This window comes from Sminthopsis crassicaudata, chromosome 4 (assembly GCF_048593235.1).
Source record: "Sminthopsis crassicaudata isolate SCR6 chromosome 4, ASM4859323v1, whole genome shotgun sequence".
NCBI classification, from domain to species: domain Eukaryota; kingdom Metazoa; phylum Chordata; class Mammalia; order Dasyuromorphia; family Dasyuridae; genus Sminthopsis; species Sminthopsis crassicaudata.
In genome coordinates, this window is record NC_133620.1 from 336511147 (window position 1) to 336533979 (window position 22833).

General features: G+C 44.3%; 1 protein-coding gene across 8 annotated transcripts in view; it reads left to right on the forward strand.

The window, feature by feature from the left end:
• Positions 1 to 1980: 1980 nt before the first annotated feature.
• ITGB4 (integrin subunit beta 4) overlaps positions 1981 to 22833 on the forward strand; it is a 43861-nt gene continuing 23008 nt past the window's right edge. For 4 of the 8 annotated variants that reach the window (XM_074265145.1, XM_074265147.1, XM_074265149.1 and 1 more), the window contains exons 1-13: positions 1981 to 2362; positions 7732 to 7814; positions 8435 to 8517; positions 10173 to 10274; positions 11300 to 11504; positions 11803 to 11899; positions 12629 to 12800; positions 13102 to 13365; positions 13616 to 13705; positions 15268 to 15390; positions 15702 to 15866; positions 16042 to 16118; positions 16295 to 16497. In XM_074265145.1, the coding sequence (XP_074121246.1) occupies positions 7742 to 7814; positions 8435 to 8517; positions 10173 to 10274; positions 11300 to 11504; positions 11803 to 11899; positions 12629 to 12800; positions 13102 to 13365; positions 13616 to 13705; positions 15268 to 15390; positions 15702 to 15866; positions 16042 to 16118; positions 16295 to 16497 (1654 nt within the window). In that variant the 5' untranslated portion in view covers positions 1981 to 2362; positions 7732 to 7741. The remainder of the gene's footprint in view (positions 2363 to 7731; positions 7815 to 8434; positions 8518 to 10172; positions 10275 to 11299; positions 11505 to 11802; positions 11900 to 12628; positions 12801 to 13101; positions 13366 to 13615; positions 13706 to 15267; positions 15391 to 15701; positions 15867 to 16041; positions 16119 to 16294; positions 16498 to 22833) is intronic. The other 4 variants (XM_074265146.1, XM_074265148.1, XM_074265150.1 and 1 more) reach the window with 1 other exon arrangement.

Genomic DNA, 22833 nt, shown 5'->3' on the forward strand with positions numbered 1-22833 from the left:
ATATGAGAAAGTGAAGAAGGAGGAAAGGAGAAAATCTGGAATGCAGAGTTTGAAAATAAATGTTAGGGGCAGCTAGGTGGCGCAGTGTATAGAGCACCAGCCTTGGATTCAGGAGGACCCGAGTTCAAATGTGGTCTCAGACACTTAACACTTCCTAGCTGTGTGATCCTGGGCAAGTCACTTAACTCCAGCCTGGTAGGGGGGGAATGAATGTTAAAATTTGTTTTTATATATAACTGGGGGGGGGGAATTTTAAATAAATTTAATTTAAAAAGAAACGTTTAGATCTGTCACTCCTGTTCTACTGTTCCCTTTAGAACCTAATATAAAGCTCTCTTGCATTTTACTGTCATCTCACTAGATCTTCACAATAACCTTGACAGATAGGTGCTATTATCATTCTCATTTTACAAATGAGGAAACTGAGGCAGGGGTTAGATGAATTGCCCAGAGTCACACAGGTTTGCATTCAGGGGTCGTCTTGGTCCAGTGCTCTATCCACAGCACTACTAAGTAATTTGGTGGAGGAAGAGCCCAAATAATGGGGCATTCAGACAAAACCTCCAATAGTAATGTCACCTGAGCCATGCTTTAAAGGAAGTAGGGATTCTTCAATGTAGGGGTGAGGAAGGAGTGCATTGCACATACAGGATCCTTGTGGAACACAGAAAACTATGAAACAAAATATCATTTAAGTTCATAAGACAGTATAGTAGACGAGGTTCAAACACTAATTCAACACTAATTCCCAACAAGTGGCAGACCCAGAAAGCTTCTAGAAAGGGTGACATTCGATTTGGATTTTGAGAATAGTTAGAAATTCAATGGGCAAGTTATTGTCCGCATAGGCAACAGCACTAGTAAAAGACATGATAGAGGCAGGAAGTCACAAGAGATTTACAAGGGGGCAGTGAACAGTCCAGCTTGTTTGGCTCATGGGGTCTGTGGAGCGGAGTAGTAAGAGGATAGATAAATTATCATGGCTCCAGTTGCAGTAGCCCAGACATACGACGTTTCATTTGCTCCCCACACCAGAAAGCTCTATGCGACAGACAGAGGAAGTATTGTCCCCATTTTATAGATGAAGTGACTTAGAGATCATAACCTCTTCAGGGACTTTACTCCAATGTTCTTTCCACTCTATACCAGTTCCCCACGGAAAATCCCAAACTCCCCGACTTTGTCCCAGCCTTGGCAAATCCAAACTCCCTTTTCAGACTGATAAGGTGAGGAAAGGGGTATAATTGTCAACATCCTTCTCCAACAGAAAGTGGGACCCAAACATTTAGATCACCTTTTAATGACAGTTCAGAGCTGAAAGGTCGGGACTCATCAGAGCATAGCCTTGGGAGACGTTTAATTATCTCAGGCACCGCCTTAGAAGTCTGGAGGAAAAGCTATGAGGACTGAGTAGGAACCAAGGGACAGTGAACAGCAAATGAGCTTTTCGAAAGTTGGCAAAAATCAGATGTAATGTGGATAAACTAGAGTGAAACAAGGCTGCCCACTATCACCGTTACTGTTCAATATTGTATTAGAAATGCTAGCTTCAGCAATAAGAGAAGAAAAAGAGATTGAAGGAATTAGAATACGGAGGAAACCAAATTACCACTCTTTGCGGATGATACCCTAGAGAATCAACAAAAAAACTACTAGAAACAATTTACAACTTCAACAAAGTTGCAGGATACAAAATAAATCCACCGAAATTATCAACATTTCTGTATGTTACCAACGAAGTCCAGCAGCTAGAGATACAAAAAGTTGGCAGCAAGTCAGAACAGCTCAGGTACCTGAGCTGAGGGCCCAGGAGTTTAACAGGGAAGCCTCTGCTGGATGAGTCCCGCAAGCGGGGGGAAAGATGGGAGAGAGAAGGCTGACTCCTCCTCCTGTGTTCTCTCCTCCTCCTCTTCCCCCTGAGTAGGGAGCACTCCCCCGCCCCTCCGCACAGTCCCGCTCCCACCGCCTTCCCTCCCTCCCAGTGCCCACAGGGTGGGGTGATGCCCCGCTGCAACACCAACCCTTTTCCTGCAGGGGAGGGGGGGATCAGCCTAGCGCAGACTGCCGAGTTCCACTCTTGCCTGAACAGGTGAGCATCGCACAGGAATGCGCGCCGGGTGACTCACCAGCGCCCTCGTACCTGGGCCGGATAAAGCTGCCTCTCCTCTGCCCGCCCGATGTCTCTCTGTTCCTTTCCTGCTTTCTTTCCTCCCTCCCTCCCTCCCTCTCTGACAGTGTCGGGAGCTCTCGCTCTCTAACACACACACGCGCACACATACTCACACGCAGGAGAGCGGCTCCCACTGGCCAGCAAAGAGGGGGGAAGATCATCAGAAGCAAAAGGGACGAGACCCCAGGAAAGGTATGTGGGGTCTGCCAACTGCTGCCCCCTTCTCCTAGGGGCCGGGCACTGGGGCGGGGGAGGGAGAAAGGGCGTTGGGGTGGGAAGAGGCTGGGGGCAACGGGGCTTGGCGGCGGCTGCCTGCTCAAAGATCCTGCAGGAACTTCGCCTGGGAGTCCAGGCGCGCACGCAAGGTGGGTGGGTGGATTTAACTAGCCGCCCACTAGCCGCCCACTCTATCCCCCCAAAGGGGAGTAAAGCAGCTCCCCAGCCGCTCTTCTGCTCCCGAGATCCCTGACGGGGTCTTTTGTTCCTCGTCTCCTTCCTGAAAGGTTGGCATTTGCCAACGCCCTGTGCTCAGTGGCCCCGGCACCTTGTGGCTAGTCCTGCCAGTGGAGTAATGGCTGTCCCCAGCAGATAATGGGAGAGCGGCGGAGGGCTTCTGGTATTAAACTGAGGGCTGGGCGCTCAAAGGGGAGGGGGTGGCGAGGGAACAAGGAGGAAGAGGCACGGCCCCTGCTCCTTGGCTCTACCAGAGAGAACAACAACTGAAGTTCAAGTTTGCCAAGTGCTTCTCACACGGAAGTGCAGTAGGAGGTCCTCTGGCCATTCTTAGTCCCATTTTACAGATAGGGGAACTGAGGCTCAGAGAAATTAACTACTGGCTTAGATTTGAACCGATTCAAGTCTAGCACTCTATGCCTTCTCTGTGGTAGGATGAGAAGGCAGGGAAAGGTGGCTGGCTCACCTGGAAGGAAGCATTGAGGTACTTAGTCACCGAAGAAGCTGCCTAGGGCTAGGGCTTCTGAGTCGGCTGCCCATGGGGCTCTTTACCAAGGAACGGATAGAGCTGCACAGCCCTACTGGCCGTACATGGGACAAGCCCAAGAGGTGCCCGTGGTTGGAGGGAGCTCCCGCTCTGACCGACTGACCCCTTTCTCCCCTCTGCCAAACCTCCTCCTCTTCTTTCAAAATCCGTTCCAGATTCATTACTTGGAAAAGCTTTCCAAGATTACTGCCCCTACCCACCCAGTCCCTCTATCTCCAGTCCCTGCAGTCATTCCTATAACCATCCCCACCCCCACTCCAGGAACCTTCTGCCTTCTCCAAAGGCCCTTCCACACTGAAGAGTGTGGTGGTGGCTTACGTGGGTGCATCCACAAGATGGTGAGCTCCCTGGGGCAGGGACAGGGGAAGATCCGCTTCTCTTCCTCCAGCTTCCTATCTGCCCAATCTGTAGTTATTCCTCTAAGCAAGGCTGGAAAGTGACGAGCCGGTACTCTTAAGGATTTAGAGAGCAGTATGCGGGGAGGAGTTAGACTTGAGGAAGTTCCTAACTTCAGCCCAAAAATACAGGACTGAATGAAGCTGGGATGAGGGAATAAGGGATCCGTGAAGAGCCTCCGCAATGGAAGATGGAGGAAAGTCATATGTTGTTGCTGCTGTTGTTAAACTCCACTTCCCGAGGGTACATGGGTAAGAGCACCTTAGCCCTGAGTCCCAGAGTTAGAGAAGCAGTTCTAGGGGGCTGAGGATGGAGACCCAGACAATCCTCTGCGTTTCAGCTAAGAGCCAGCCCCTCTCAGGTTCTGCAGAACATCTCTGTATGGAGAGGGGGATTGGCGAATAAGGGAAGGGGCAGATGATACCTTCAGGGGGCCCACCTCTAAGTACCCTTCCTAACCTCAGGGACTTCCGCCCACAACACCAATACGGACAGACCCAACCTGTGTTAGAACACATATGCTGAAGGAAGCTCCCCCACCCCAGAGAAGGCATAGAGTGCTAGACCTGAATCAGGGTTCAAATCTCACTTTTGACACTTATTGTGAGCCAGAAGTTAACCTCTCTGAGCCTCAGTTCCCTTATTTGTAAAATGGGACTAAGAATGCCCAGAGGACCTGCTACTGCAGTTCCATGTGAAAAGCACTTGGCAAACTTGACTGCCTATAGAACTTCAGTTATTCTCTCTGGTAGAGCCATATGCCTGTAGACATGTTTGTATGTCACATATAGGTGTGTTTCCATGTTCTATTTATGTGAAAGTGAGAAGAAACAGGGTTCTCATCTAGGCTCTGTTCTGTCCAGAGCTTTTTAAAAGACCCTTAAATATATAGTTAGATGGCACAGGAGTGATCCTGGGCATGTCACTTAACCCTGTTTGCCTCTAAACTGGAGGAGGAAATGGCGAACCACTCCAATATCTGGCAAGAAAATCCCAAATGATACCATGAAAAGTAGTACAGAATAAAAAACTGAACCATAATATGAATATACCTAGCTCCTGCTGAATATCAAGAAGAAGAAAAAAAAAAATCTCTGACAAGGGTTGCATCTGGAAAACGGGTGTTTAATAGGACCAGCCCTTGCTTACCTCACAGGATTTGTTATTGTTATGAGTGTCAAATGAGATAGCGCCCATGAAAGAGTTTGTAGATTGTAAAGGGCAGTAGACTTTTGTAAGGGATTTATTGTGAAGATTTATAGCACATTGGAAAAAACTCTACCCTTGGTGTCTCTGGGACTGTCTAGCTGGGTGATGTTAGGCAAACTGTTTTTTAAAATAATAATAGTTTTTATTTTTCAAAATGCATGCAAAGATAGTTTTCAAACCTGCAAAACCTTGTGTTCCAAATTTTTTCCCTTCCTTCCCACCTCCTCCCTTTTGGGCAAACTATTTTTCCCTTTTGAGAGTCTATCTATACAATAAGAAATTTACGCAAAATATGAAATTCTTTACTCACTTTAAAGAAACATATCAGTGTTAGTTATTATTATTGTTAAAGAAGTTTAATTAAATGAGTTCTAAGGTCCCTTCCAACACTGACATCCTGGGATCCTTGAGTAATATTGCCTGTAGGTATGTCTCTGCCTTACTTCAGTATAAGTAAGGGTGGATATAGGTGTGGCCCTTCTCAAACCTCTTGGCTGCTAGGAAGTCATTTCGACTGGGAGTCCACACCCTGACTGGCTCGGGGACTACCCATCCCACAGTTATTTGCTCCCTTAGGCACCCTTAGGCACCTTTGGGCAAGGCTTTATTTCCCCTTCCTGATCTCTGGTCCTGTAGAGCTCCTTTTCTCTCCAGACTGGATGTAATATTAATACAGTCGTTGCAGCCTCTATGCCCTTTGGAACCTCGGAACTGGCAGGAGTTGAAAGGACCACTCCCATTAGACCCAACCCCTTTCAAGGAGCTGAATCCCTCTTTCCTGAATCTTCAGCCACACACTACTCACCCTTAGCCCAGGCTACAGAATTAGGATCTTTACTATGCTGCTCTCAGCTTAGGTGACCTGGGGAAAGTAAGTCACTTCTAAGAAAAATTAAGACTATATAGTCTCAGTGTGAAGAAGGGTTCTAGGAAAATATGGTAGGGTACTCGGATTTTTTTTTTTTTTTCCAATTTCTTTCAACTGTACTGGCCTATGTGGAGTTTGCCCAAGTCAGTTTATATTGTAAAATAATCTCAAAGATACCCTTTTTTTCCCATTGACCTCCACTATACTGGGCTTCCCTAATTTGTTTCTCTCATTTTTTTTCTTTTTCCAAATTAAAAAAAATTTTTTTCCTTGATGTCTTTTGTTTTTCCACCAATTTAATTTGCAAATACATCTCCCTCCCCCTACCTCTCTCCATCAAGCCATTACTCATAGCAAAGAATAAAAAGGAAATGAAGGGGAAGCAGATTAGTAAAATCAACATCAGTTGGCTCTAAATGTATATGTAGTATTGTTTCATACTCATAATCCCCAACTTTTACAAAGAATCTCCTATGTTCTTTTAAACAAATAAATAGGAAATAGTGGTTTCCTGTTTGTTTAAAGGTAAATCTTCAAGGTGGAAGAGTAAGACCATAAGAGAGTAACCCAACATAGGTTTGTCACTGGGTAACAGAGCTGGTGTTTCCAGTGGAGGAAAGAATGTGCTCCTTTTTGTCTCTGTGTGTCTCTCTGTCTCTCTCTTCTATCTATCTCTTTGTATCCCTGTATTTCTCTCTCTCTCTCTCCATCTGTCTGTCTTTTTCTCTCTTTTTGTCTCCCTGTGTTTTGCTGTCTCTCTCCATCCTCTGTCTCTTTCTGTCTCTGTCTCTTTCTTTCTATCTGACTGTGTGTGTGTGTCTGTTTCTTCTGTCTTTGTCTCCTTGTCTTTCTCTGTCTCTCTTCATCTCTGTCTCTGTTTCTCTATCTCTATCTCTCTTCTACTCTTTGTCTTCCTGTCTTCCTCTGTGTCCTCTCTCTCTACTCTTTTTATTTTCCTTTCTCTGTTTCTCTCCATTTGTTTCTCTGTCTCTGTCTCTCTCCATCTGTCTCTCAGTTTCCCTGTCTGTCTCTGTCTCTATCTCTATATCTCTCTGTCTCCCTGTCTTTTTTCTGCCTCCCTTCATCTCTGTCTCTGTGTCTATCTCTGTTTCTCTTTCTCTGTCTCTACCTCTTTCTGTCTCCCTGTCTTTCTCTGTCTCTCTCCATCTTTGTCTCTCTGTCTCCCTGTCTCTGTCTCTCTCTTCCTGTCTTTTTGTCTCTCTCTCCCTGTCTCTGTCTCTATCTCTCTGTCTCCCTGTCTTTTTCTGTCTCTACCTCTGTCTCTGTCTCCCTGTCTCTGTTTCTATTTGTATCTCTCTCTGGCTCCCTGTCCGTCTTTGTCTCTGTTTCCCTGTCTTTCTCTGTCTCTCTGTCTCTGGCTCTGTCTCTTTCCATCTTTGTCTCTGTCTCTATTTCTATCTCTCTGTCTCCCTGTCTTTCTCTGTTTCCTTGTCTTTCTCTGTCTTTCTCCATCTCTGTCTCTTTGTCTCTCCATAAGTGTCTGTCTGTCTGTCTCTGTCTCTGTGTCTTTCTCTGTCTCTCTATCCGACTCTGTTTCTCTGAAGAATCCCTTTCTCTCAACAAGACATTGGAATCAATGTCTTGTTGAGATTCTACTCTCCGCTTCCGGACTGGCACAAAGGCTTGAAGCAAACACCTATTGAAGCAAACACCTATATTTCATCCTATTGGGCTAGACTAGTGTATGACAGTTCCACAGACTGACCGTCTCTTCGTTACCTCCCCGCCTTGGTCCTTATATTGCATTGGGAAATCCTTAAGCAAAACCCTCCTGGAGCTGCCCCTCCCATTAAAGAGCAGATGGTCCAAGCCTAGAGCCCAGTGGTAGAACCTGCCCTTGTCGGAGAGGTCCCAGCCCTTCCCTCTCCCAGGCCATGCTGTGACTCTGTAGGAGCCCACAGGTAAATCCAGCAGGACACGGGAGTCAAAGTTCTGCAAATCTGTGACTTGCTAGGAAGGAGACTATCTGAGCAGAGGGGCTTCTTCAGGAGGTCTCAGGGAATGGCACTGTGTGCCACATGGTGCTCATGATGCCGGCTAACAGCATGAACACTCTGGTTGTTTCAGGAGAAAGAGGATGCCCTGGCCGGGGGCGTGGGCTGGGCTGCTCTTCTGGGCAGTTCTGTGCACCAGCCTCCAAGGGAACACAGGTAAGTCAGAGGATTTCTTTCTCTTTCTTGGAAGCTTTCCCCTTAAGCATTTCTGGGGTCATCCAGCGTCTGATCAGCTGGCCTCCCACGCCACTTTAATTCATTCATTCTTCCATCTACCCACCAGACACTCCCTGTATATAGTTAGGCAGTGAAAGTACAAAGATGAATAAGGCAAAGGCCGTCCCTTCAGGAAGTTTAAAGTCTAATTTAGAAGATCTATAAATATCTTCTATATTTCTGTATATATATATATATATATATATATATATATATATATATATATATATATATATATAATTTAGAAGATATATAAATAAAAATAAGAGATGAGTAAATGTGGTAAGTGCCATAAGAGAGGAATTGGCAAAGTTCTATAGATGTTCAGAGGAGGGAGAAGAGGTAGATCATTTGTATGATAATTAGTCCCTTCCCAAATATCTCAGAGTACCACATGGTCAGCTAGAGGCTCCATTGCATGACCAGGAAACCGATATACAGGCAAAAAGCCACGGTGAAGCTTAAGGTACCCTGCTGTTTAGCCATAGAAGTGGCTGATTGACCCAGGGGTCTCTTTCTCTCAAGCCTATCCTCATCCCTGCCTTTGATTCCTCATCTAGCTAATCGCTGCAAGAAGGCCCTGGTGAAGAGCTGTACCGAGTGCATCCGTATAGACAAGGACTGTGCCTACTGCACTGATGAGGTGAGAACCCAGCCATCCCTTGTCCTGGGAGGTTTGCAGGGAAGATGTACCTTCCCACTCAAACCTGTGGCAGGACTCACTTTCCCTCACATTTTTTCCTACAAACCTGTGGCCAGATCCACACTTCTCCTGACTTCTACAAGACTCTGGTGCCCAGGATAGAATCCAGAACAAGGAAAAACTATATGTTTGCAATATATTGTATAAAGGAAGGGAGTGATCAGAGCCATGATTAGTATTTTTTACATCTGTGGAAAGCAGAGGAAAAAAAGGTAGTAAAGAAGACTACAGGAGAAATCTCCATAGCAAAAAGATCTTTTAAAATTTTTTTCCTCAGTTACACATTAAAAACAACAATTTTTTATTATACATGTACATTGATTTTAAAAAAACATTTCCTTATGAAATCATATTGGGAAAGAAAAAAAGGGAATAAACACTAGAAGAAAAAAAAAAGAAGAAAAAAAAAAAGTGAGCATGTCATGTGTTGATTTACATTCAGTCTCCATAGTTCTCTCTCTCTGGATGTAGATGATCTTTTCCATCCAAAGTTTATTAGAATTGCCTTGGATCACTGAACTGCTGAGAAGAATCAGGTCTGTCATTGTTGATCATCGCACAATCTCGCTGTTGCTGTGTACAATATATTCCTAGTTCTGCTTGTTTCGCTCAGCATCAGTTTATGTAAATCTTTCCAGGCCTTTCTAAAATCAGCTTGCTCATCATTTTTTTAATAGAACAATAATATTCTGTTACTTTCATATACCATAACTTCTTCAGCCATTCCCCAGTTGATGGGTATGTATTCGTTTTCCAATTCTAGCAAACAAAATCCTATGGGAGAAGAGACTCCCCCAGTATGCTTCCCATGAGAGGAGATTAAAAACCTTGAGATACCCCATTGCCACTGCTAGGGAGAATGCTCCTGGGAGAAAGTGTAATGAGTCAGTCCAGGAAGGTGCTCACCTACGGTACAAAAAAGTTTCAAGATGCTTCCTTAAATTAGGTTTCACTGCAGTTCAGATACAGAGCTCAGTGCTCTCCAGTCAGGTGGAGTTGCTTCAGGACCCTGCCTAGCTCCCCTCCCCTCCTCTCCAATTGCTGGGAGGAGGCTGGGGCTGGGAAATACTAGGCAGGTAAGATAGTGGAGGGAGGGGCTGAAGCAGACATATTCCTCAGCCTTGGGCCTCAAGCCCCAAAAAAGAAAAGGGATGCAATAGTATATACTCCAGATAATATAACAGCCTAAGACTGGGAGAGAAAAGATAATCATGCTGCATACGGGAGGGTTCTGGGCTCACAGTTGGCAAAAGACTAAAATATGGTATTTTTGCCATGTTTAATTATATTGGATTACTTTCCATCTAGGAAAGGAGGTGAAGGGAAAAGTTCCTATTAGAACACAAGTTTTTGCAAGAGTCAATGATGAAAAATTATTCTTGCATATGTTTTGAAAATAAAAAGAACAATAAAAAATTACTGAAATATGGGATATATGTTCCCTTGCTCCAGTGTCAGGTGGTCTGGTACAAAACCCTAGCTACAGCTCTTAGGGAGGTTATCAACTGAAAGGCAAGACCAGGTGTATGGATGGAGAAGTAGTTGAGGATGTAAGAGGCACTGAGAACTATCCTATCCATTTTTCCACTGACTAGACATTCAAGGACCGTCGCTGTAACACTAGAGAGGAACTGCTGGCCATGGGCTGTGAGGCCGGGAGTGTGGTGTTCAAGGAAAGTAGCTTCCATATCACAGAGGTGAGCTCTGGGGATGAGGGGTCAGCATGGTTGTGAAAGGGAAGTCATGCTCTAGAAATAAGAAGTCATATCCTTAGAGGCAACCAGGTGGCCCAGTGGATAAGAATGTCAAAGTCTAAAGACCCGAGTTTAAATTCTGCCTTAAATATTGCCTACCTGTTGTGACAGGGCATTTAACCTTTTGATTTCAGTTTCCATATATATATATAATGGAAGTCATAATAATGCCCCTTTTCCCAGTTTGTTTGTTTGTTTGTTTGTTTTGCATAGGACTTAAGTGAGTATAACTATTTATACATATATTGGATTTAACATATATTTTCACATATTTAACATATATTGGATTACATGCCATCTAGGGGAGGGGGTGGGGAGAGGAGGGGAAAAGTTGGAAGGGAAGATTTGACAAGGGTCAGTGTTGAAAAATTACCTATAGCTATAATAAAATAAATTTTTTAAAAAGACTTAAGTGAGATGATGAAGAAACCTAATTAGGTGGAGGAAGCACTGTCCTAGAGATCTCTGTTACTGTCAGATGATTTTGGACAAGTCATTTTCCTTCCTCTGGGCCTCAGTTTCCCCTTTTGTAAAAATAAATTAGAAAAGAACACTGGGACTAGAGTGAAGGAACCTCATTTTGAGCTCAGCTCTGCTCCTTACAGCCCCTGGTCAAGGCTAAGGCACCTCCTCTATCTGGAAACCTAGTTTCCTCATCTCTACCTGACCTTCCAGGTCCTTTTCAACCCTCCTTCTGTGACCTTCTCTCCCAAGCTGTGACATTCTCCTGGGCAGCTTCCCACAGGGGGCATAGAGGGATGAAGAGGAGATTGTTCATCCGTGGGAAAGGAGGGAGTCGCTTTGAGCTGAGTGTGGAGAAGGAAGCTGGGCCAAAGTGAGAGGGACAACAAGTGCAATGGCAGGAGGCAGGCTACCAGGAGAGATGCTCAGGCTGCAGCCCCCGTGTCTGTCTCTCCCTGTGGATTATGTGTACATTCATACACACACGTGTCCATTCCCCTTGGCAGTACACCGAGATCGACACTACCCTGAAGAAGAGCCAGGTATCCCCCCAAGCCATGCAGGTGCGCCTAAGGCCCGGCGAGGAGAAAAGCTTCGAGTTTCAAGTGTTTGAGCCCCTGGAGAGCCCTGTGGACCTGTACATCCTCATGGACTTCTCCTATTCCATGTCTGATGATCTGGCTAACCTCAAGCAAATGGGACGCAACTTAGGTATGTCGGGCACCTGGAAACAAGCGCAGGACAAGGGGCACCTCTTGGGCCAGGCCACAGGGAAAGTGCCGGGCTGTTTCCCTCCCTGGCTAAGGAAATGCAGATGTACCCAGGCATGTGTGCCCTGGGGGACTGAGCCCTCCCCACTTTTCTCCCTTGGCAATCCCCTCCTTGGTGGGTCCCTCCCTGTGGTGCCCAGGTTGGGGGTTTGCAGGATCCCAGCTCTGGACCATTGTCCTGCCGAAGATGGCAGAGTGGAGTTCTGTCCCTCTCCCCTAACACTGTCCTGTATCCTCAGCCCGGGTCCTGAGCCAGCTCACAAGTGACTACACTATTGGCTTTGGGAAATTTGTGGATAAAGTCAGCGTCCCACAGACAGACATGAGGCCGGACAAGTAAGTGGGCTTACTTAAGACTTCTACCCTTGGTACAAGTTCAGGTAAGATTGGGAGAGAACTACTCACCTCCATTGCTGATCCCTGGAATAGAAGGTCCCTGGGCAGGTGGACCCTCCCCATCCTACCCTTGCCTGACAGATTAATCACAGAGGGGCTCTGCTAGAAAGGAGTCTGCCGGTGTGGGGTGCTTGGGGGTGGCAGCCCAGGAGGGGGTGAAGGAGGGCCCCCTCCCTCAAGGGGCCAACAGGTGCCCTCTCAAGCAGTCCTAGGAGTCCTCCACCTGCCCAGCATGGGGTGCAACATATCCCACCCTGTAGAAGTGTCCTTGGGGAGAACTGATCTCGAGACAAAGCCTCAGTTGCCCCATATTAGTTAGAGATAGGATGAATGAGGTCCTATTGGCTGTGCTGGACAAGGAAAGGTATAGGGGAAGGTATTCTGCTCTCCAGTTCCCAAATACCTGTTGCAGAAAGAAATAAGGGAGGGGGCAGCTAGGTGGCGCAGTGGATGGATCACCAGCCCTGAAGTCAGGAGGACCCGAGTTCAAATCTGCCCTCAGACACTTAACACTTCCTAGCTGTGTGACCCTGGGCAAGTCACTTGGCCCCAATTGCCTCAGGGGAAAAAATAAAGGAAAAAAAAAAAAGGAATGTTTTTAGGAGTGGAAGGAGAAGTAGAGGCCTGATACCTTCTCCCACTTGATGTCTCTGTGCTCCCCACCTCCAGGCTAAAGGAGCCCTGGCCCAACAGTGACCCACCCTTCTCCTTCAAGAACGTGATCAGCCTAACAAAAGATCTGGAAGAGTTCCGGCACAAGCTGCAGAGGGAGCGAATCTCCGGCAACCTGGACGCCCCTGAGGGTGGCTTTGATGCCATCTTGCAGACAGCTGTGTGTACGGTGAGCCCTAGCCTGTGCACCCCCTCTCTGCTAGGGGCCAGAGCTTCAGCAGTTAAGTGACCTAGGGGTAGCTCCTAAGTACCTGAGCCTGACTCTGGACTCCAGACTTCCTGTTGCAGGATTAGCTAGCCAGGTATTGCGGCTTCTCCTGTCTCCTAACACTGCAGTCAGAAAAGGTTCAGGTTAAATATGGACGTTTCCCACCCCCGGGAGACACAGGGACCTTTGTGCCCAAGGCTGCAAGTGCTGAGGCTGGCTTCAGGCGCCGCTAAATAGGTTTGCTTCTCTTTGCCCTCCCCAGAAGGAGATTGGCTGGAGGAAAGACAGCACCCACCTGCTGGTGTTCTCCACAGAGTCGGCCTTCCACTACGAGGCAGACGGCGTTAACGTGCTGGCAGGGATCATGAAGCGGAACAGCGAAGAGTGCCACCTGGACTCCACGGGCACCTACACCCAGTATAACCAGCAGGACTACCCGTCCGTCCCCACCCTCGTGCGCCTGCTTGCCCAGTACAACATCATCCCCATCTTCGCAGTCACCAACCACTCCTACAGCTACTACGAGGTATTTCTGCACACAGTGCAGGAGGCTGGGAGCCTCATTCCCCAAGCCTTCAGGGACTGCCATGGGCTCTTCCTTCAGGAGATATAGTAGTCTTCCTTCTCTCCGAGGTCCTGAGTTAAAAAATACATTAATATTAACCTCATCAACTGAGACCCCCAGATCTTCTTCAATGGCTCCGTTCAATCAGCATGTTCTATGTGTTCTTCATCTTCCTCATCAGGCTTTTTTCTTTCTCCTTTTTTAAAAACAGAAGCTGCATAGCTACTTCCCAGTCTCCTCACTGGGCTTGTTGCATGAGGACTCTGCCAACATCGTGGAACTGCTTGAAGAGGCCTTTTACGTAAGGGGTTCGGGATTAGGCGACTTGGGGACCTGAGAGGGAAACTTGTGGCTGAGAGGGGCATGGTGGGAGAGGGCCAGGGGCTCAGAGTAAGGGGCAAAGGTGGGGGGTGGGCGTAGGAGCATAAATTTCAGCCTCAGGCTTCTTCCTAACTACTTCTCCCCAAAAAAGTCCCTGTGCTGAGCTGATCCTCTGTCTTTGAAGGACTGGCCCTTACCCAGGGTCTCATGCTACTTTCAGTCTAATGATTGGAAGTCTGAGATCCAGGATTGCAAGTCTCTAAAGAATGACATCCCCCCAGGGCAGCTAGGTGGCGCAGTGGATAGAGCACCAGCCCTGAAGTCAGGAGGAGCCGAGTTCAAATCCAGCCTCAGACACTTAACACGCCCTGGCTGTGTGACCCTGGGCAAGTCACTTCACCCCAGTTGCTTCAGGGGAAAAAAAAAAAAAAGAATGACATCCCCTCCTTCTATCTCCAATGTCTCTTGCCTTAGAGGCTCTGGTATCTACCAAAAGTACCATGTACCTTCCAGTGGTACGGCATCTCTGATTAACATTGGAGTCTACTGTTTTCATTTGAGTGATTAGGAATACTTATTGATAAAGATAAATGTGTGGGAACCATGTGTGCAAAGAGAGCTGGTGAGTCCCAGGGAGTAAGGTGGCCCAGGGGACCAGACTCCCCCTGCCCTTGAAGGAAAAGGATAGGGAGGGTAAAGAGTTAATCACTCCAATTCCAATAAAATTAAATTATGGCAAATATAGTTCTCAACATTCATTTTATAAAACTTTGTGTTCCAAATTTTCCTCCCTCCTTCCCTTCCCTGTCTCCTCCCCAAACAGCAAGCAATCTGACATAGGTTAGATTCTTTTAAACATATTTCCATATTTGTCATTTTGTGCAAGAAAAATCTAGATCAAAAGGGAAAAAATCATGAGAAAGAAAATAAAACAAGCAAACAATAATAATAATTTAAAAAGGGGGAAATAGAATGTTTTGATCCACATTCAGTCTCTGTAGTTCTCTCTCTAGATGTGGATGGCATTTTCCAGATGGATCAACTATGATAGACTTAGCTCTTCTCAGCAATGCAGTGATCCAAGGCAATTCCAATAGACTTGGAATGGAAAATATATATTTGCTTTTTCTTTCTCCTGGTTTTTTTTCCTTTTTGGTCTGATTTTTCTTGCACAACATAACAAACATGAAAAATATTTAGAAGGATTAGTACATGTTTAACCTATATCAGATTGCTTGCTCTCTTGGGAAGAAAGGGAGAAAAAATTTGGAACATAAAATCTTACAAAAGTAAATGTTATATATTTTAACATATTTAATATGTATTGGACTACTTGCCATCTAGGGGAGGGGGTGAGGGCAGGAAGGGGAAAAGTGAGAACAGAAGGTTTTGCAAGGGTCAGTATTGAAAACTATCCTTACATGTATTTGGAAAAAAAAAAATACTACTGAGAAAAAAAAACTAGTCACTCCATCTATATAGACTTAGGGTAGGATAAGGGTTGTTCCTTCTTCATTTAGTATTCCTATATCTCCCCACCAGCGTATCAAATCTAACTTGGATATCAGGGCTCTGAATACCCCCCGGGGCCTGCGGACCGAAGTCACCTCCAAAAAATACAAGAAGACAAAGGCCGGGTCTTTCCAAATCCAGCGTGGGGAAGTGGTATGTTTCCATTTGGGCTGGCCTGTGAGAGACCTGCTGGCCCAGGATCGGGGCAGGAATCTGCTGCAGAATCATGCCCTAATAAAGAGTAGGCAATCACGGATTTCTTTCCTGAGTATAACTGAATTATTTTCCAGGATTGTGGATAGTAAGGAGTCCTTACTCCCAGTCCCTACTTCAGAGAACTAGGGTGGGGGCAAAATGTATCCTGGGAGCTCCCTTTTGACTAGAAAAAGCCCCCCCAAGTCCATGCACCTCCAGAGTCCCTCTGGGGGAAGGAAACCTTTGCTGATGGAGCTCTGCTGCTACAGGGAACTTACCACGTGCAGCTTCGGGCAGCGGAGCAAGTGGATGGGAAGCACGTGTGCCTGCTGCCTCCCGAGGACCAGGGAGGAGAAATCCATCTCAAGCCCTCTTTCTCTGATGGACTCAGAATCGACGCCAGCATCATCTGTGATGTGTGTGATTGTGAGCTGGTAGGTAGTGAGCGCTGTGGGAGAAATCACCCAAGGACTTGGAGCTGGAGGGTGGGTGGGGGCTTCAGGGACCACCCTTCGGGTGGCAGCCACTGGCGGCCATCCTGGCTCTGGGCTTGGTTCCTGCAGGAGAAATGCAGTTCAAGTCCCATCAAAGTCCCCAATCTTGTTACAGCAAAAAGAGCTTCTGTCGACCAAGTGCAGCTCCCACGGGAACTTCACGTGTGGGCACTGTGTGTGCAAGGAGGGCTGGTGAGTGGCAGGGCAGGGGGCAACTGGCGGCCCGGGTTATCTCCCTGCCCTTGATGAAAAGATAGGCAGGACACAGAAGCTGTGACTCGGAGAGGTCTCAGGGTGGGTGAGACTGAGGAAGCACAGAAGGGAGGGACTCCTCACCCAAAAGCAGGTCTTTCCCTGGTCCCTCCCAGGAGTGGCAAGTCTTGTAACTGCTCTACGGGCTCCCTGAGCGACACAAAGCCCTGCATCCCGGACGGGGAGCACAAGGTTTGCTCTGGGCGAGGAGAATGCCAGTGCGGGCGCTGCGTGTGCTATGGAGACGGACGCTACGAAGGACAGTTCTGCCAGCACGATAATTTCCAGTGTCCTAGAACCTCGGGCTTCCTGTGCAATGGTGAGCGGGGTCGGGGGGTGGCTGGGGGTCAGAACAAGAAACAAAGAGTATCTATGTACCCTGAACTCCCTCATTCGTGATCAGACTCATTCATGATGCTTCTTCCTGTCCCATTCTTTCCCACTTTTCTCCTTCCCTTCATGCCTTCCTTCAGTCACTACATCAACAAGTACTCTTAGGTTCCTACTATGTGTCAGATGCTATGCTAGGATTTGGAGGCTCAAGAACAAAAGTCTCAGGGAATTTACAATTTGGGACTGGGGGGGGGGGGCTAAATGAATGTCATGTGCATGAGTGTGTGTGTAAATAGAAATAACTTATTATAGTTGCTAATATGTTGTCTTCCCCACTGGAATGGACACTCTGAGAGCTCTTCTTTGTATCCCAAATTTTTAGCTCAGTGTTTAGTACATAGTTGTTTATCCTTCATTCTCCAAGAGGACCATGACTTCAGGGAGATGACGCTGTGATGTGCAAGTGAATGGGATTTCCTGTGAGCGAGGGCTGGGCAAGGTCACCTGCCTCACTTTCCCCTCCAGAGCCATCTGGGTCCAGTGGTCAGATATAGATCAGGACAACGAGACGGCCTTGGACGCAGTGGGAGACTTTGGCTTTTTAAAATTAATGTCTTTCCCAGTTCTCATTTTGACCAATGCCTAATCAGTGATTAAGGCAAGGTAAGAAATGAGGCAGAGAATGGCCTCTTTTCCCTAGTTCCCTCCCAATCTGGAAGGAGAAAACCCTTAGAATTTCTGTCCAAAGCAGGAACAATTGCTATTTACTTTTACTCTGAGCCAATCAAGACCCAAACAATGACCAAGTGGGGCTTGGCTGAGAACCTGTTTGTCAATCGATGAGAACCAGAGTGATTTAAATGTAAGGCACAGTCTTAGACTTTTGATTTTGATTTTAGAAAGAATGATAGAAATAGGGTGAAGGAGACATGGAATAACATACTCAGTATCCCCTAGTGAAAGAAATCTGGTAAGCAAATGGTGATCCCCTGCTCTAAGTAGGCACACAGGAATTTCCCCACCTTTTCCAAATGGCACATAATAGGTGCTTAATAAATGCTTGTTGACTTGACAGAAGACAAGTTATACGTGAAGAATAAGAAAACCGGTTTTACAGGATCATAGTATGTGTGAAGGGTAGACCTGTGTAAGAAAGCTGGAAAAATTAGGTTTAGCCAGGTTATGAAGGGCCTTTAATGTCAAACCAAGAAGCTTCCATTTGGGTCCTAATGGTCATAGGGAGGCCCTGGAAGTTACTGAGTAGAAGAGTGACATTTAGGGAAATCACTTTGGCACTTGTATGGAGGAAGGATTAGAGAGACACTTGAGGCAGAGAGGATTAGGAGGCTATTTCTATAATCCAGTGGGAGATGGTGAGGGCCTGAACTTGGTTCTACTCCAAAGCCGCCAATGATCTCTTCACTGCCAAATGAAATGGCCTTTTTTTCAATCATTATCATCTTGACCTCTCTACAGCTTTTTAACATTCTGTCTTCTCTTTGATGCTTTCTTCTCTCTAGGTTTCCACTACATTACTCTATCCTGGCTTTTCTCTGATTTGTCTGCCTGCATCTTCACTCCTTGTCTGACCAGATCTTCATCCAGGACATATAAAGTAAAGGTGTTCATCCCCTAGGACTATGTCTTAGACACTGTTCTACCCCTTCTATACTATTTCATTTTAATTTAATCAACTCTAGTAGATGAAATCATCTCGTAGACGCTAAATGTCCAGTAAACATCTTAAACTCACTATATCCAAAACTGAACTCATTATTCCCCTCAAAATAACTTTCTCTTCTCCAGAACTTCCCAATTACTGTTGAGGGTACCACCATCCTCCCAGTCTCCAGTCTCAAAACCAAAAAACCTCCTCATTCTCGGCTGCCATTTGTAATCTGTGGTCAAGTTCTATACCTTGACCCTTCCTTATTATCTCTTATAGATGTCTCTTCTCCCCTGACACTGCTTCCATCCTGGTACAGGCCCTCATTATCTTGCACTCAGCCCATGAATCCCAAGTCTCTTCCTGTTCCAATCCATCTTGCACCCAACTACCAAATTAATCTTCCTAAAGTGTCTTTCCATGTCTGCCTTCTAGTCAGTAAATTCTAGTTCCTTTCCATCTTGTCCAGAGTCAAATATAAAAATTCTCTTTGGCATTTAAAGCCCTTCATACCCAAGCTCTAATCTTCTCACAATTTATACACCATGTATTCTGTGACCCAGTGACAGTGGGACATACTCTGCCCTTCCAAATTCCCTCAAGTCCCAGATAAAAAAAATCTCATCTTCTACAAATCAGTCTTTTCTTTTCTCCTTCAATTCATGTACCTTCCCTCTGCTGATTATTTCCAACTTATCCTAACCCCAAATGGGGTCATGTAGACTGAAATAACCAAACAACAATAATCTTATTTGTGATAATTGTGTGCATGTTGGCGTTGCCATTAGATCGGGAGTTCCTCAAGGATAGGGACTTCTTTTAACTTTCTTTGTATCCCCAGAACTTAATAAAGAGTAGGCACTTAAATGCTTATCAATTGACTGCACTCAATAGAAACAGAGATGTTCAGAAGAAGGGGAAAAGATAATGAGTTGTTTAGGGCATGTTGAGCAATAGATGCCTGAGTCACATATCATTCAAAATGTCAGACAGGAATGTAATGATGCAGAACTGGAGCTCAAGATAAAGGCTGGATATATAGATTTGAGAGTCAACAACAGTGATAATAATGAAACTCAGGAGGTGCTGAAGAAATCACCAAGAAAGTATAGAGATAGAAATGCAATTACTTTATTGAGAGTTTCTGGGTTCTCTTTCATTGGATATTCTTAAGTAAAAGCTAGTTGACTACTTGTTAAGGATGCTGTAGAAATCATTCCCAGTCAAGTGGTAAACTGGTTATGAATATATGTGTTTGTGTTTTAAAGCCAAAAAAAAAGTATAGAGAAAAGAGAAGAGGATCCAGATCAGAGACTGGGGTTTGCCCTCATTTAGGGGCTGCTCTGGATGATCATTCTGCAAAGGGGACTTAGAAGGGATAGACAGATAAGAGGAAAACCAAGAGAGAGCAGTGTCAGGAAAACCTGGAGAGGAATGAGAATCCAAGAAGAGAAGCAGTCAAAAGTGTCCAGGAATACAAAGAGGCTAAGGAAGATGAGATTTTACAATTGAGAGATCAGTGGTCAACTTGGAGAAAGCAATTTCAGTTGAGTAATGAGGTTAAAAGCTAAATTACAAAGGATTGAGAGGAAATGGAGAGAAGGCATATAAATGACTTTTTCTTAGAATTTGATTGAAAAAAGAATAAAACATACAGTGATAACTTAAGTGAAGTTTTTTTTTAGTATATATATATATATATATATATATATATATATATATTTTTAAGAATAAGGGAGAGTATTTTTACCTTTTGTTGTTTGTTTGCTTGTTGTTTTCCCCCCCCAGGTTTCCCCCTCCCTTTTGTCTGATTTTTCTTGTGTAGTATGACATATGGAAATATGTTTAGAAGAATTGTTTGCTGTCTTGGAGGGGGAAGGGGGAAATAGAAGAAGAAATGGAACACAGGGATTTTGCAGGAATGAATGTTGAAAACTATATTTGATGTATTTGGGAAAATAAAATACTACTAAAGAAAAAAAAAGAATGAGGGATACTTTGGAAGATTTATAGACAGTAGAAAGGAAGGCACTAGATAGGAAGAGAGTGAAGACCAGAGAGAAAGAGGAGGTGATTATATAAGAGCAATTTGCAGAAGAAAGAAAGAGTAGGACTCCAGGACCGATAAGCTGGAAGAGTTCTTAACTGTCATCCAGGATAACCCCTTCATTTACAAGTGAGGAAATTGAGGATCAAGAAGAGTACCTATAGAGAGCTTGGCTATGATGATTAGATCTACCTCTTCATCAGATTTTTTTTTTCTTTTCTGCCTTAATAAACTTCCACATACAGTCATCCATAGCAGCTAACTAATAGATAATACTATAATCTCTTCTAGTCATCATGATGATACATTCATTCACATATGTGTCAATAAAAAAATAAAACTCTCTTTGGTGTCACATTGGCTCAAAATATTTATCTTTAAAGTCCAGAGTATGTAGGTTCACTTTTCTCCCTTCCTCTTCCTACTCCTGTTATTTCAGGGAGAGAGTTATGCCTCAAATTCTTGGTATTCAGTCATCTCAGAACTCCTAGATCACAGAAGAAATCTTTATCTTCCTTATCCACTGAGCAGAAAGTGGATTGTTCTATAATACATTTGGGGAGAAAAAAAATCTTCTCTGGCTAGTGTTTCCCCTTACTATTTATTCCTCCAAAGCTAACACTCAGAATGCAATGTCAGCTTATCTTTATCTAGATAAATCGATTTTAAAGCTTTAAACTGCAAATGAAAAAAAAAAAAAAAAAGACACAAAAAAGAACTGAAAACCCCCAAATGGTAAATAACGCAATGTTGGTTTGCCAGGCAGCAATAAGGCAGGGAAGGAGAGAGAGGAGGTAAAGAGTAGATAATTTCACCGGGTTTCCAGTATTTGAGAACACTCTAGGCAAAAACAAGTTCTGTCCAGAGATCATTCCTTAAGTCAATAAGTGAACCAAACTTCTAATTTCTCAGAATTATCAACAATTCTTTAATCAATCAGCCTTTCACCTTTTTTTTTTTTTTTTGGAGCCAGGGATTAAGTGACTTGCCCAGGGTCACACAGCTAGGAAGTGTTAAGTGTCTGAGACCAGATTTGAACTCGGGTCCTCCTGAATTCAGGGCTGGTGCTCTATCCACTGCGCCTCCTAGCTGCCCCAGCCTTTCACTTCTAATCAACTCCCCTTACTGACCTGCATCCATACCTCCTTCCACTTCTCCACAGAAACCCATAGTTTCCCAGGCTCCTCTCTTATTTGCTTCCCATAGCTCTTAATCTTTCGGTTTCTTCCCAGCTGGGAAAACTATTTTCTAGAAGCTCTTGCTGATGACAGAGGGTTATATTTATATAAATATAATATAATATAATAATATATACATACATACTTTTTACACATTACAAGATATTATTACAATAATTTTGGTGCATTATTTCCAAATGTGGACATTTTACACAGCTGTGTATTTCTCATATTGATCATTTTTCATACATCAGTGTATTACAGTACAGTATTTCCCAGCCACTGGGCTTTACTTTGTTTCTAGCCATTTGTTATTATAAATATGATAGTCATAAACATCTTTGTACAAATAGATTTTTCCTTTTTTGCCTTCATTTGGGGTGTTTTATCATTCACAGAAATTCATGAAAAAGACTGGAATCTGTGCTAGTTTAGGGCATACAAACACACACACACACAATTGGAAATCAGAGAGTTTTAAAGTGTTGAAATGTAGACTGTATCTGCCTTTAGGTTTCTGGGGAAATTATACTTCTTTGCAACCCACATGACTACTACGGGGTTACAAAAAATAAAGTTCTATTTCCACTAGCACAACTTCCATTACCCCCAGCAATACAACCATGTAGTCAAATGGTGTGACTATTTTGGTGGCTTTGTTGTGCAGAGTCAGATTGCTTTTGGGAAAAATAATGAAAATTCTCATGACCACTAGCAGTCTCTGAATGTGTCTGTTTCCTCATAACCCTGGCAACCTTAGGTTTTATATATGTGTGTGTGTATATGTATATATATATATATATATATATATATATATATATATATATATATATATATATATATATATATATATATATTATGTATGGATATATATATATATTTCAAATTTTTTCCAGTTAATGGGTGCTATTTTTATTGGCATCTCATAATTAGCATTAATGCTAAATATTTTCTAGAATATGTTTATTATATATACTTTCTCTTCTGTGAAGTGCTTATTTTATATCTTTTCTATTCAGTTCAACAAAAATTAAAAAAACATTCATTAAACCGCTTACTATGTTCAAGGCAGTCGCCTAAGTACTGGGATCTTGTACCAACTATGGCCTTTAATCATTGGTCCAAATTCTAGATTTTCTTAAAGAAAGGCTACCTCAGGCATTCCAAACTGGGCATTAGGAGATCTGGGTTTACTCCAGCCCCTACCACTAATTATTGTATATCCCTGGACAAGTCAGTTTCCTCCTCTATAGTGAAGGAATTGGACCAGGGGTTATTAATCTGAAGTCTGTGAACTTTGTGCTTTAAAAAATACATTTATGTAAAGGTATTTTAATATCACTGGTTACCTTTGTAATTCTATTTATTTTGTTTTATGCATTTAAAACACTATTCTGAGGGGGAAAAAAAGTTAAGAAATCCTAGTACCAG